Genomic DNA, 16,412 nt, shown 5'->3' on the forward strand with positions numbered 1-16,412 from the left:
ATTCTACCTTCTTGTCCATTTTTCTGCTATAGCGGTTGTGCATTTTTGTAAATGACATGTAATAAAATTTGTTATATTTTCATACATATCCGCTATTTGTTCACTTTTTAGGGGGTTTATAAACACATTTTGGTAGGTATTGTAGGTATGATGTCACTTATTAGTATAATCATTTATTACTAAATTATCTAAATGTTTTTCAGCTATTTTCAAAACATTATCTGAGCGTTACAACATTTAAGCCCCCGTTACACACTGTGATATCGCTAGCAATATCGCTGTAACGTCACTGGTTATCGCTATGTCTGATACTTACCTCCGACCGGCTCCCCCGCTGGTTATCGCTGATCGCGCGAGAAGGTCCTGGACCGTTTCTCATCGTCAGCTTCCTGTGGTGCCGACGAGCGACGCGTGGACGTCTGACAGGTAAGTAGCGACCCCCGACCCCTGAGATGTCGCTGGTGAGATCTGCCTGTGTGGCACCTCACTAGCGACCACTTAGCGATGCACCAGCGATCCATATCATTGTCAGGATCGCTGGTGCATCGCTAAGTGTAACGGTACCCTTAGTGCAGTACACGTGTTGTGAGGATTCATAAGTCTGCAGTCACATAGGGTAACTGCAGACTTGCAGTTAAGACCAGACAACTCCTTTAAGGGCTGGTGCCCAAGACTGGACCACATATTTATGATGTGGTGTCACACCAGTGCTATATAAAAAAGTAATATAATTCTCTCTTTTTAGTAAATGTGCCTTTTCTAATGCAGATAATCACCAATATTGTGCTTGCTTTTGAAGCAGTAGACTGGTGCTGTATGATATTATTTTGTTTATTATTGGCAATTATACCCAATCCCTTCTTTATTAGAGCGTCACCCCATAATAATCCAATAACACCTTCAGTCCAATTAGGATATGACACATAACTATTCTCTAAATATATTTTAGCCAACTTTGTTTCTCAACACAAACTGTAAAATTTCATGCAACAGAATTAAATGGGCATCACAACAAACCTGAAACAAGCAGAAGTAAATATATGGTATATGTTTTTATAAATCTTATTGTAAAAAAAACCTTTTTCTCCACTTATGACCTAATTATTCCCTTCATATTCCACTGCCTCCTGCACTGATAATTCATGGATCACAACACAAAGAGTGATGATGTAGGGGGTATGATAGATTACGTTTGTTTATGCCTCTGCATTTCTATTTCGTCCCGATGCCATATCTTATTAGTGGATGTATATTTGTAATATATGAAGGTACTGCTACATGACTTAGTGTATTACTACTCTTACACAATTGTACTGCTACACTGTTATGTGTATTACCGTGTCCTAATGAATGTATATATGTATAATGTTCTGCTTTTGTAATGCTGCTATGTATAGTGTACAGGGCAAGTGTGGTGTTCAGGTTTGGCCACTAGATGGGGGGACATTATATTGTACAGAGCTTTCAGCTAGAGTATAGTATAGTAAGAGTAGGAATATAGTTAGTTAATAGTTAATTAGGAGGGGCATGCTGCAGGGTAAGCAGGAGCTTTTCCTGAAGTGCAGTCAGTTCGGGCCATGGTGCCCTTCTGTGAGCACGGGACTAAGGGCCCAGGGTTAATACCCAATTCACTTGTATGGGTTTATGTGCTCAGGAGTAACGTGGCAGCTCCGTAACATTCAAGCTAGGAGCCCAGTCATTCGCAGCACCAGGCCAGGACCACAGCGGGCCAGTACAGCAGGAATTCACAGTGGACAAGGAACAAAGACTTGAGACAGAAGTAGTGACAACGCGGGAACACAGGTGGCTTCAGAACATGGCAACTTATCACTTGGGCTGATGCCCTCAAACCCGGGGTGAAATGGCTGAGTGAACTTCCAGAAACAGTGAGTTTGACCCAGGAGGATTCTGTGTCATCGCAAGGGACAGTACAGAGGGGCAGGTCACTATCCATGTGGCAACTGACTTTGGTAGCTGATGATCTTATGTCTGGGGCGAAACAGACAGGTGAATGTCTACTCGTAGCAGAGCTGAACAGGGAGGACGCTGAGGGATCGTCTGGGACGGTCTGACCTGGGTACGTGCTGTACATTTGTGAGAAGTGTAGGAAAAGATGAAGGAACATGTGAGGTGCAACCTGTGAAGTCTATGGATGTGTTGTGTAGAGAAACAAGTAAAGATTTTCTTGTTAAAGTTGAAATGGACTGTGTCTCAGTTAATGCAAATCCGCCTGGAGAGGGTCCCTTGCGGCATATGGAAGATCATCAAGGAGATGGACCCGAAGACACAGGTATGCTGACTAATGAACATTATTTTTCTACGAGGGAAAGCCAGGACACTAATGCCCAGGTGTCCTCGGCCATGGCTATGGTCCTGGCTGAACCTTACAATGACATGCTGCTGATAAAAATCTGGAGATGGTCAAGGGAGGAGAAAGCATTTTCTGAGTGAAAAAAATGTAAAAAAGATACTAATGCTGAAAGCTCCAGTCATTGTGTTATCTCACTCTAGTGCTGGATTCACAGATACCTTAGTCAGTACTGATATTTAATGTCCTACTTACTGCTTCTGAAGGTGCTGTACACACAGATTTATAGGAACATGATTTTCCCATATCTTTGTGCATGTCACAGAAAATGCCCAAAATGTACTACAAATGCCATATCCAGAGTCTTACTTAGTACTAAATAAAAATAAGTATACTTGACAAGAATTTATTCTATAATAAGTTTACAATACATCTAATGCTTGAAAAAAGTAATTTATTATAATACATTATTAATATTTATTGTTGGCTTAATTTGTAATATTTACTTGTCACATATTTTAACCCCTCTATTACATGTGCCGTACAAGTATGACGCAAGGGGAGGACTGGTCCACAAGCCGCCATACATTTATAGCGCGACGATCACTCAGCGCATTTCATTATAGCTGACACCCTGCAATAGTGCTCACTAGAGTTGAGCGACTTTTGGTTTTTTAGGGTCGCGTTTCGTTTCGTGAAACCCGACTTTTCCAAAAGTCGGGTCGAGCAAGATCGTCCGATTATAGGGAAAAGTCGGGGTCGTCCCGAAACACGAAACCCAATGTAAGTCAATGGGGAATAAAAGTCGGCAGTGAGAGGAGGACAGGAAACACACCTACAGTGCCCATTTGAATGCCAAAAGCATCAATTCTTACTTAAGCTTGTCAACCTTAATTAACTTCATAATATAAGTTACGCACTGAAAAATGGGGGTTATTTGGCTAAAGTTGTGGGGGGGGAGGGCTGGCTGCAGGTTTTCATGTGCCCTGGGCGAAAGAGCGCCCCTTTAACACATACCACAACTCATCATGCTCCGATACGGCAGATAAATAGCGGTATAGTACAATGAAAAATACCTTACTTTTTACATCTCATGATGAGGCCCATCTATTTCTCCATACAGAATCATTGGTCCCATATAATGTTTGAAACAGTATATGATGAGCTCCACATAATGCTACAGTATATGTTGGTCCCCATGGATGAAGCTCCACTGTCTTATGGGCCCAAATAATGCTCCAAACATAATGGGCCCCATTTCTAATGCTCTAGTGTATAATGGGCCCTGTAAATGCTGCTCCAGTGTCTGATGTCCACCTTTGGAATGTTCCAGTGTATGGTGGGCCCCATCTATCATTCTCCAGAGTATAGTGCTCCCCAAAAATTGCTGTCCCAACATTGAAAACAATCAAATAAGTCTCCTCGCTAGGGAATCCCTGTACTTGTCTGGACAGGTGCTGTAGCTTGCTTAACAGCTCGCCAGCCGTTCTCACGCCCAGTATGGATTGCACGTGATTGCACAAAGGTTAGAAAGGGTACCGTATCCCTGGATAACATGTATGGATAGCGTACACATTCAAAATATATGTCTCAGGAGGCAGGCTCAGACGGTGTTAGGCCCAGTATGGATTGCACGTGATTGCACAAAGGTTAGAAAGGGTACCGTATCCCCGGATAACATGTATGGATAGCGTACACATTCAAAATATATGTCTCAGTTGGCAGGCTCAGACGGTGTTAGGCCCAGTATGGATTGCACGTGATTGCACAAAGGTTAGAAAGGGTACCGTATCCCCGGATAACATGTATGGATAGCGTACACATTCAAAATATATGTCTCAGGAGGCAGGCTCAGACGGTGTTAGGCCCAGTATGGATTGCACGTGATTGCACAAAGGTTAGAAAGGGTACCGTATCCCCGGATAACATGTATGGATAGCGTACACATTCAAAATATATGTCTCAGGAGGCAGGCTCAGACGGTGTCAGGCACAGTATGGATTTGATGGCCCAGATTACACAGCGGAGGAGCAGGGAGAGGTAAAGATTGCAAATGCTGGGGCCCTGCCCAAGCAAGGGGGGCCCACTCGTGGGCGTCGGTACTGGCACTGGGCCCCTCATAGTACAGCGGTGTGTCTGACGGCGGGTGTGCACCACCACCGTCAGAGACACTTGATTGCACTATGAGGGACCCTGTGCCAGTGCCCGCGCCCAAGAGTCGGCCTACCCACCTGTCCAGGGCAACGGCACTCGCACGGTGTCGTGCGCTAGGTGGTGACCCCGGCCATGGGGGGGGAGGCAGCACAGTTAGGGAGTTTTAGAAAGTGGCATATGTTGATGTTGGACATTCAGCTGATGCAAAAGGCGAAATAGGTGAAGTACCAGGAAGAGGTGGACCAAAGCAAGCCATTTTTCTGTCACCCTATGTGTCATCAGGGGAAGGTGGGACAAAATCCTTGGAAACCCATGCGTGGTTCATTTTAATGAAGGTTAGATCATCCACATTTTGGGTTGACAGACGGGTCCTTTTTTCTGTCAGGATTGATCCAGCTGCACTGAAGACTCTTTCCGATAGCACACTTGCAGCTGGGCAAGCGAGCTCCTGTAAGGCATATTGGGCCAATTCAGGCCAGGTGTCCAGTTTAGCGGCCCAATAGTCAAAGGGGAATGACCTGTGTGGGAGAACATCGATATGGGAGGAAAAGTAGTTTGTAACCATAGTTGACAACTGCTGTCTCCTGTCACTTTCCATCGATGCAGTATTACCAGTTGTGTGAGCGGTATTTGAAAAATCAGTCCACAACATTGTCATGAAACCCCTGTCTCCAACGCCACTTCTGCTGTGTGCACCATGAACACCTCTGCCAAGCTGCCCCCGGCCCGTATGGCTCGTGTGAGAACCATCACCGCTGCTGTGTGCTGGGAATGCCTCAAGCAACCGATTTACCAGAGTTGCTTGTTTATTAGCCAATATTAGGTCAAGGTTCTCCTGTGGCATGATGTTTTGTGATTTGCCTTTATAGCGTGGATCCAGGATGCTGGCCAACTAGTAGTCGTCATCGTTCATCATTTTGGCAATGCGGGGGTCCCTTTTTAGGATCCGCAAGGCATAATCTGACATGTGGGCCAATGTTCCCGGTGTCAATGATGCACTGCGAGTGCTGGGTGGAGGAGCACTTTCTGGCAAATCCACATCCCTCCAGTCACGCACAAACCCTGTACCAGACCTTGCCACGCCAACATTTTCACTTGCCCCACAAGATGCATCCTCCTCCCCTAAGTAATCATCCCCATCATCCTCCTCCTCCTCCTCTTCTTCCTCCACCTCGTCCAGGAGAGGTCCCTGAGCAGACAATGGCTGAATGTCATCAAGGATTCCCTCCTCCTCTTCCTCCTCATCAACATTGGCTGCAGACGCCTGCTCCTTAAGGTGCGTCAAAGTTTGCATGAGCAGACGCATAAGTGGGATGCTCATGCTTAGGATGGCGTCGTCTGCGCTTACCAGCCGTGTGCATTCCTCAAAACACTGAAGGACTTTACAAAGGTCTTTCAGCTTCGACCACTGCACGCCTGTCAACTCCATGTCTGCTCTCAAAGTGCCTGGCCGTGTATCCTCCCACAAATGCATTATGGCCTGCCTCTGCTCGCACAGCCGCTCCACCATGTGCAGGGTGGAGTTCCACCTTGTTGCAATGTCGATAATGAGGCGGTGGTTGGGAAGGTGAAGCAATCGCTGCAGCTTCTGCATACGAACGGAGTGTACAGGCGACCGGCGGATGTGCGCGCACAGTCTTCGCACCTTCTGGAGCAGGGCTGTTAACTCCGGATAATTTTTGAGGAAGCACTGCACCACCAGGTTCAAGGTGTGAGCCAAGCAAGGTATGTGGCTGAGTTTTGAAAGGGCTATGGCTGCCACAAAATTACGCCCGTTATCACTAACTACCTTGCCTGCCTCAAGATGTACACTGCCCAGCCATGACTCAGTTTGTCGCTTCAAGTACTCGGCCAGCACCTCGGCGGTGTGTCTGTCGCCCAAACACATCATCTGCAACACAGCCTGCTGACGCTTTCCACTAGCTGCTCGATAGGGGGACACATCGTGTGCAACAGTAGCAGCTGCAGATGGAGTGCTCGTACGACTGCGCTCTGTGGACGAGCTTTCGCTTCTGGAGGAGGAGGAGGAGGGTCGAACGCCTACAGCCAACTGTTTCCTATACCGTGGGCAAGGCAGCACTGTCCCACCACCGCTGTCCCCTGTGGACCCTGCATCCACCACATTATCCCAGTGCGCAGTGATGGACACGTAACGGCCCTGGCCATGCCGACTGGACCATGCATCAGTTGTGAGGTGCACCTTTCCGCTCACTGACTGCTTGAGTGCATGGACAATGCGGTCTTTCACATGATGGTGGAGGGCTGGGATGGCTTTGCGAGAGAAGAAGTGGCGACTGGGTAGGTCATAGCGTGGTACTGCATAGGCCATGAGTTCGCGGAAAGCTGTGCTTTCCACCAACCGAAAGGGCATCATCTCAAACGAGATTAGTTTGGCAATGTGGGCGTTCAAACCCAGTGTACGCGGATGAGAGACTGAGTACTTTCTTGACCTACTCATAGTGTCTGGGAGGGTGAGCTGGACTTGAGAGCTGCATATGGTGGAAGTAGCGGTGGACAGGGCGGACTGAGAGAGGGTTGATGATGGTGATGGAGTTGGTGTTCTTTCTGATGGCCTAGAATCAGTCTTTCGTTGATATTACAGTTGAGACCAGGATAAAGTCACCACATGAGAAACTTTTTAACTCTTTATTCCCAACGCGTTTCAAAGTGGAATATCACTTCTTCTTCAGGGGATGACATATGTCATCCCCTGAAGAAGAAGTGATATTCCACTTTGAAACGCGTTGGGAATAAAGAGTTAAAAGTTTCTCATGTGGTGACTTTATCCTGGTCTCAGCAGCGCACGATAAGCCTAATAATTTATCCATAAGGATCTTTATCTGTGGTCACGGACGTGAACCTCGGGCGTGCAGCAGGCTGACATTGATCTACATGCTTTAAAATATCTTGGAAAAGGTGAGTAGATTCCTTGAATTTATTTCATCTGTTACCCAGATAAGACCCTATTGCGCTCTTTCTCTCCTCAGTTTTATCTTGTTGATATAACAGTGGGATTCCCTGACTGCTGTGGCCTTGCAACGACACCTCAACATTTGCTGCTGTGCTAACCGGTGGGCTTACAGTGGGGGAAACAATGTAGCGTTGCTGACTACCTTCGTTGTGATCAGTTGCACATGTGGCACTTGAGGTTTGGTGTTGTGTCCACGCTTGCAAGTGCATGCTGGTTAAATGTCTAAGCATGCAACTGGTATTCAAATTTTTCAGATTTTTCCCTCGGCTAAAGGTCTTTGCGCACTTCTTACAGATAACCTTGGCCTGATCATGAGGATTTTGTTCAAAAAAGTGCCACACTGCACTCTTCCTACTATGGCAGACATTTTGCGGCCTAGCACGCTGTGATCTTTTGACCCTCTGGACAAGCTGTCCAGCAACTCTTTTGATGTTTGGAACCTGTCTTTGGAGTGCTCCGGGCCTGCCAGATAACAGCTGTTGCGATGTCGATGTCTGCTGTGGATGCTCCTCATCTGAGCTATTGGAAGCAGCACCCTCTTCCCCCAATGGATGCCAATCTGGGTCAACAACTGGGTCATCCATCACCTCCTCTTCTATGTCATGTGCACCTTTCTCTGTGTCACCGTGTATGGTGGTATAGTGTGCGGGAAGGGGAACCTGAGTCTCATCAGGGTCAAAATCTGGCTCTGTACACTGCGAGGACAATGTAGTGCTCTGAGTGAATGTACCAGCAGAATCATCCATCAGCGGCTGTGCATCAGTGCACTCCATGTCAGATTCATCTTGGCCTGGGTAATTCACCATTTGACTTGATAATCCAGGCATGGTATGTGAAAACAGCTCCATGGAGTAATCAGTAGTATGGCCTGTGTCATCCTTCAATCTTGGTTGGGGTGAAGGACACAAGGAAAGGTGTGGTTCATGAACATGAGCCTCCAATGACGACTCAGTGCTTTTACTTTTTACAACTGAAGAAGAGGAGGCGATAGAGCTGGAGGCTGAGTCAGCAATGTAAGACAAAACTTTTTCCTGATGCTCTGCCTTTAAAAGCGGTTTGCCAACTCCTAGAAAACTAAGCGTTTGAGGCCTTATGTAGACAGACGATGACGCAGGGTCAGCACCTCCTGCATTCGGTCCTATTTTGCTCTTGCCACTACCATCAGATCCACCACCAACACCATCATTACCAGCTGCCAACCCCCGCCCAATTCCACGGCCTCTTCCACCAGCCTTCCTCATTTTTGGTAGAAATGTAGACAAAATCCAACAAACTATATAGTAATGTAAAACAAGGTACAAGGTGTCTATAGGACAGGGGAGATTTAGAATTTCTGCACACACTTGTGGACAGTGGACACTTTTGCATTGTGTGAGGCCCACTGATATCTGAGCGCTATGTGACACGCTCGATGGCACAGCTGCCTGTGACCAAAGTGACGAGAGGATAATGGAGATTTTGAATCTCTGCGCACACTTTTGGACACTGGACACTTGTGGATTGTGTGAGGCCCACTGATATCTGAGCGCTATGTGACACGCTCGATGGCACAGCTGCCTGTGACCAAAGTGACGAGAGGATAATGGAGATTTTGAATCTCTGCGCACACTTTTGGACACTGGACACTTGTGGATTGTGTGAGGCCCACTGATATCTGAGCGCTATGTGACACGCTCGATGGCACAGCTGCCTGTGACCAAAGTGACGAGAGGATAATGGAGATTTTGAATCTCTGCGCACACTTTTGGACACTGGACACTTGTGGATTGTGTGAGGCCCACTGATATCTGAGCGCTATGTGACACGCTCGATGGCACAGCTGCCTGTGACCAAAGTGACGAGAGGATAATGGAGATTTTGAATCTCTGCGCACACTTTTGGACACTGGACACTTGTGGATTGTGTGAGGCCCACTGATATCTGAGCGCTATGTGACACGCTCGATGGCACAGCTGCCTGTGACCAAAGTGACGAGAGGATAATGGAGATTTTGAATCTCTGCGCACACTTTTGGACACTGGACACTTGTGGATTGTGTGAGGCCCACTGATATCTGAGCACTATGTGACACGCTCGATGGCACAGCTGCCTGTGACCAAAGTGACGAGAGGATAATGGAGATTTTGAATCTCTGCGCACACTTTTGGACACTGGACACTTGTGGATTGTGTGAGGCCCACTGATATCTGAGCGCTATGTGACACGCTCGATGGCACAGCTGCCTGTGACCAAAGTGACGAGAGGATAATGGAGATTTTGAATCTCTGCGCACAGTTTTGGACACTGGACACTTGTGGATTGTGTGAGGCCCACTGATATCTGAGCGCTATGTGACACGCTCGATGGCATAGCTGCCTGTGACCAAAGTGACGAGATGATAATGGAGATTTTGAATCTCTGCGCACACTTTTGGACACTGGACACTTGTGGATTGTGTGAGGCCCACTGATATCTGAGCGCTATGTGACACGCTCGATGGCACAGCTGCCTGTGACCAAAGTGACGAGAGGATAATGGAGATTTTGAGTCTCTGCGCACAGTTTTGGACACTGGACACTTGTGGATTGTGTGAGGCCCACTGATATCTGAGCGCTATGTGACACGCTCGATGGCACAGCTGCCTGTGACCAAAGTGACGAGAGGATAATGGAGATTTTGAATCTCTGCGCACACTTTTGGACACTGGACACTTGTGGATTGTGTGAGGCCCACTGATATCTGAGCGCTATGTGACACGCTCGATGGCACAGCTGCCTGTGACCAAAGTGACGAGAGGATAATGGAGATTTTGAATCTCTGCGCACACTTTTGGACACTGGACACTTGTGGATTGTGTGAGGCCCACTGATATCTGAGCGCTATGTGACACGCTCGATGGCACAGCTGCCTGTGACCAAAGTGACGAGAGGATAATGGAGATTTTGAATCTCTGCGCACACTTTTGGACACTGGACACTTGTGGATTGTGTGAGGCCCACTGATATCTGAGCGCTATGTGACACGCTCGATGGCACAGCTGCCTGTGACCAAAGTGACGAGAGGATAATGGAGATTTTGAATCTCTGCGCACACTTTTGGACACTGGACACTTGTGGATTGTGTGAGGCCCACTGATATCTGAGCGCTATGTGACACGCTCGATGGCACAGCTGCCTGTGACCAAAGTGACGAGAGGATAATGGAGATTTTGAATCTCTGCGCACACTTTTGGACACTGGACACTTGTGGATTGTGTGAGGCCCACTGATATCTGAGCGCTATGTGACACGCTCGATGGCACAGCTGCCTGTGACCAAAGTGACGAGAGGATAATGGAGATTTTGAATCTCTGCGCACACTTTTGGACACTGGACACTTGTGGATTGTGTGAGGCCCACTGATATCTGAGCGCTATGTGACACGCTCGATGGCACAGCTGCCTGTGACCAAAGTGACGAGAGGATAATGGAGATTTTGAATCTCTGCGCACACTTTTGGACACTGGACACTTGTGGATTGTGTGAGGCCCACTGATATCTGAGCGCTATGTGACACGCTCGATGGCACAGCTGTGACAAAAGTGACTAGAGGATAAGGGAGATTGGATTGCTTTTAAAAAAGCAGTTTGCGGAGCAGTGGGTAAACAGCAATGCCAGCGTGTCAGGAAGCCTTAAAAGGCAGCCCAACAACCAACACCACTGATACACCACTATATAGCCTCCCCTTGCACTGCACACACAGTGACTTGTGTGTTGTGCAGGCCAAATCGCTAGCAGCAGAAGCAGTTTTTTTGTCTTCTTCCCTGCCTAACGCTCTCCCTACAGAATCAGCAGCAACCTCTCCCTATACTAAGATCGGCAGAAGTAAGATGGCGGTCGGCGTGCACGCCCTTTTATACCCCCTGTGACGCCCACCAAAGCAAGCCAATCACTTGCTTGACCTTCTGAAAGATGGTGGTGACCCGTGCCTAGGTCATCACGTTGCCCACAGTGTCCGTGGATCCTGATTGGCTGAAAAAGAGCGCAACACAAACTTTTGAAACGCGACTTTGGCGCGTAAGTCGCCGACCTCGTGGCCGACCTCATCCTAGGGTCGGGTTTCGTTTCATGAAACCCGACTTTGCCAAAAGTCGGCGACTTTTGAATTTTTTCGACCCGTTTCGCTCAACTCTAGTGCTCACGATCGGTACTAGTGCCACCTTACAAAAATGGGAAAAATTGGAAAGTCAGCTCATAGAGTTGAGATGCACCTTGTCAGGTAGAGGTAATTCACACGGAGCTGTCCCAGTCACGGACGTAATCATCAAATACAAAAAAGGGGACAGCAGAAGAAGATGAGTTAATTCAGGTATAGAAACTCACTTTTACTGTTCCAATATAAAAGTACAAATGTGCTGGTAACCTCAAGAAATCCACATGAATTAGACCAGCGCGTATCAGCTACGAGCCTTAATTATTGTGTGTGCAAAGTTTTGTGCACCTCTGAAAAGATAGACGCCACTAAACAGAGGGCAGATGAGGTCCAAAGTAACTCTCCTGCCTCATTAAAGTGAATGGGTCCCTTTGGGGTTTCATCTGAATCACTTGATTCAAATAGATATAAATCCAAATGTAAGTGCTCAGCACAGAGCACAGGATAAATGTGATCCAAAATGTTATGCAAAATGTTCCCAATAAAAGCTTTTCAATCCACATTGAAAGTCCCCACTCAGGTGCGCCATCTGTTAGTAGACATTATAGGGACTTCCACATTACTAGTAACACAAAGGCTCTGGAAAAGCACTTTGGCTCGCCACCAAAAAAAGAAATCCAGCCAATTCTGTGCTACCAAACTCAAATGTCCCCCTCCGTTTTAAGCCACACAATGTGCCTACACCACATTTAGCATCCACAAGTTTGGCATTTCTGTAGTGAGGAGAGACTGCAGAATTTTATTCCATTGGGCAGTGAAGAAGCAATAATTAAGTTTTTACCACCAAAATTGTTTGTTAGCCTCAAATGTTACATTTTCATACTAGGAAATGGGGAAAATGACGCCAAAATTTGTCCCAGCCATACGGAGAGACTCTGGAGGGACGGAGCTCTATTTGCTTCCTGGAGCACAGATTTTCCTAGAATAGTTTGTGGACTCCATAAACAGAGCCCCTAAGTGATAAAAAAGCAGAATACTCCCCTCAAGTGATTATACCCTTTTGAGAATTTATCTACAGGTGTAGTGGTTATTTTGACTCCATGGGTGTTATCCAGAAACAAGCAGCAGTGGATGTTGCTGAGTGAAAATTGCTAACTGCCATTGTAGTGACCAGTACCTTATAGTGACCAGAATGTTGTTGTGCCCAGCTCCTTGCTTCTGGAGACATGCACCCACAAATTAGGCGGGCTCTTATAACTACAGAAACGCCAAACATGTGGGCGCTATATGTGATTAGATACAATGGGGCGCAGAAGGGAGGGGGGCATTTGGATTTGGAAATTTGCTGAATTTCTTTCGAGGGGCGAGAAACCATTTTGCTTTTCTAGAGCCTTTTTTTGATAACAGTAATGTGGAAGCGCCCTATACTTCTATGAACTGATAATGGACGTGAGTGGGAACTCACTTTTTTTGTGGATTGAATTGAAGCTTTTATTGGGAACATTTTACATAACGTTTAGGATTACATTTATCCTGCGCTATACCCTAAGCTCTTACTTTGGGGTTTCCATTTAAATCTCTGAGTGACTTCATTCAGATTAAATCCCTGAAGGATCCACTCACTATAATGAGGCAGCAGAGTTACTGTGGACTTAATCTGGCCTCTGTTCAGTGGTCTTATTCTTTTCAGAAGTACACAAAACTGTGGTCGACCGCACTTTTATACAAGCCTACAAAGACGGACACCGCCGGATCACAGGTAAGACGGCGTCCACACTGCCTCCATCTGCCTGATTATAGGGAATCTTCCAGCAGAGGTTACAACTGAATCACGTATGTCAGAGTTTTACCCGGAAGCCCCGATGTAAGAGATCAGCGCAGAGTGCAGGATAAATGTGAGCCGAGCCTTACTGTGATCTTTGGGAGGCAGAATGGAAAATTCAACAGTAGGTGTAGAATTGGTTTTATTTATTTTTTACATCGTTCCTCGTGCGGTATAAATGATTAGGCGACTTTACTCTTCGGGTCCGTGCGATTTCAGTTTCACTGCTGTCACACAATAAAAGTAGTTTTTGGATCCCCATATTTTGAGAGCTATAATTTTTTGCGGGACAAGTTGACGTTTTTAATGACGTTTTTAATGATAACATTAAACAAAGAAACATCAGTTCAGCATTTGTTTTTTTTTGTTTTTTTTTTGGGGGGGGGGGGGTTTACACCATGCCGCATGTGGCAAAATTGATCGAGCCACTTCATTCTTCGGGTCAGTACGAGTACAGTGATACCCCATTTATATTTTATGTTTTGGCGCTTTAACACAATAAAAACTATTTTATAGAAAAGACAGACAGTTTTAAAGAGCAGGTCGTTACGGACCCGGCGATACTAAATATGTGCACTTTTTTATTTTTTTATTTACATAAATAAATTTATTGGAATATTTGTTTCTTTTATTTTTGTTCTTTACTTGGGGATATTTAAAAAATATTTTTACACTTTTTAGTAACCTTGTCCTACTTTTTTACATTGTCCCAGGATGGGATGGGACATTACTGTACGGTATCAGATCGCTGATCTGATACTCTGAAATACTTCTGCGCTGCAGAGCATCAGATCAGTGTCTGACAGGCCGGAAGGAGGCATGCCAGCATCTGCTGTCAGCAGGCGCCCACAAGCTACCCTCCCTGCACGACTCTGAAGGACCATCTGGGGGCCAGGGGTCTCCATGGAGATCATCAGAACAACGCAATCGCATCTCATAGTCCCGATGGAAGCACGCAAAGAGCTCCCTCCCTGCTTGATGCTCCTCGAAATCTGTTACTATTGTCAGCGGCATCAGAGGGGTTAAACGCTAGCACTGATCGTGGGCATTGCTGCAGGGTGTCAGCTGTCACATAGAGCTGACACCTGCACCCGATCGCTGCAGCGCGTGTATATATATATATATATATATATATATATATATATATATACTGCTGTATGCGGGAACGCAGCTCCGCAGAGCTGTATATATACGGCACGTCAGAAAGGGGTTAAACTGGTTTCAGTTGTAAAGAAGTTTTGCCCCTTCCTGAACCAAACCCCTAACTACACCTCCGCTTCTGATCCAATCATCTATCTCTCTTATTCACCACTAATCTAAGAATCTCTAAATTATATTGATTACATTAAAATTCTATGCCTCAACACGTCCGATTGTCTCCAAATTGGTAGCCTTTAGATGCAACTCAAAAATCACATTTTTCAAAAATGCCTATAACCACAGGTGCTTCCACTACCAAAAAACCTACTGTCTCCTTCTCACTGCCCTGTAGATTGGAAGCCCGTGAGGATCTTCTCCTCCTCTAAGCCGGTCTGTCAGATTGTCTAATTAATTTTATATATGTTATATGTAAGTTAAATGTATGTAACCCTTTTCACACGTACAGCAGCATATAGGTGCATCTCACAAAATTAGAATATCAAAATGTTAATTTATTTCAGTTCTTCAATACAAAAAGTGAAATTCATTATATAGCGTCATTACAAACAGAGAGATCTACAGTGGGTACGGAGAGTATTCAGACCCCTTTAAATATTTCACTTTTTTTTCATTGCAGCCATTTCATAAATGCAAAAAAGTTCATTTTTTTCTCATTAATGTACACTCTTGCACCCCATCTTGATGAAAAAAAAAAACAAATATAGAAATTTTTGCAAATTTATTAAAAAAGAAAAAAACAAAATATCACATGGTCATAAGTATTCAGACCCTTTGCTCAGACACTCATATTTAAGTCACACGCTGTCCATTTCCTTGTGATCCTCCTTGAGATGGTTCTACGCCTTCATTGTAGTCCAGCTGTGATTAATTAAACTGATAGGACTTGATTTGGAAAGGCACACACCTGTCTACAGTTGTGGTCAAAAGTATTGACACCCCTGCAATTCTATCAGATAATACTCAGTTTCTTCCTGAAAATGATTGCAATCACAAATTCTTTGGTATTATTATCTTCATTTAATTTGTCTTAAATGAAAAAACACAAAAGAGAATGAAGCAAAAAGCAAAACATTGATCATTTCACACAAAACTCCAAAAATGGGCCAGACAAAAGTATTGGCACCCTCAGCCTAATACTTGGTTGCACAACCTGTAGCCAAAATAACTGCGACCAACCGCTTACGGTAACCATCAATGGGTTTCTTACAATGCTCTGCTGGAATTTTAGACCATTCTTCTTTGGCAAACTGCTCCAGGTCCCTGATATTTGAAGGGTGTCTTCTTCAAACTGCCATTTTTAGATCTCTCCACAGGTGTTCTATGGGATTCAGGTCTGGACTCATTGCTGGCCACCTTAGAAGTCTCCAGTGCTTTCTCTCAAACCATTTTCTAGTGCTTTTTGAAGTGTGTTTTGGGTCATTGTCCTGCTGGAAGACCCATGACCTCTGAGGGAGACCCAGCTTTCTCACACTGGGCCCTACATTATGCTGCAAAATTTGTTGGTAGTCTTCAGACTTCATAATGCCATGCACACGGTCAAGCAGTCCAGTGCCAGAGGCAGCAAAGCAACCCCAAAACATCAGGGAACCTCCACCATGTTTGACTGTAGGGACCGTGTTCTTTTCTTTGAATGCCTCTTTTTTTCTCCTGTAAACACTATGTTAATGCCTTTGCCCAAAAAGCTCTACTTTTGTCTCATCTGACCAGAGAACATTCTTCCAAAACATTTTAGGCTTTTTTAGGTAAGTTTTGGCAAACTCCAGCCTGGCTTTTTTATGTCTCGGGGTAAGAAGTGGGGTCTTCCTGGGTCTCCTACCATACAGTCCCTTTTCATTCAGACGCCGACGGATAGTACGGGTTGACACTGTTGTACCCTCGGACTGCAG

General features: G+C 45.7%; 1 protein-coding gene across 1 annotated transcript in view; it reads left to right on the plus strand.

Annotated features, from left to right (window-relative positions):
* LOC141072949 (chitin synthase chs-2-like) overlaps positions 1-2,451 on the plus strand; it is an 88,197-nt gene extending 85,746 nt beyond the window's left edge. Inside the window, exon 19 of the mRNA XM_073560233.1 lies at positions 2,103-2,451. Within this exon, the coding sequence (XP_073416334.1) occupies positions 2,103-2,451 (349 nt within the window). The remainder of the gene's footprint in view (positions 1-2,102) is intronic.
* The last annotated feature ends 13,961 nt before the right edge of the window (positions 2,452-16,412 follow it).

This window comes from Dendrobates tinctorius, unplaced genomic scaffold, assembly GCF_039654945.1.
Source record: "Dendrobates tinctorius isolate UK_male_01 unplaced genomic scaffold, ASM3965494v1 ptg000293l, whole genome shotgun sequence".
Taxonomy (NCBI): domain Eukaryota; kingdom Metazoa; phylum Chordata; class Amphibia; order Anura; family Dendrobatidae; genus Dendrobates; species Dendrobates tinctorius.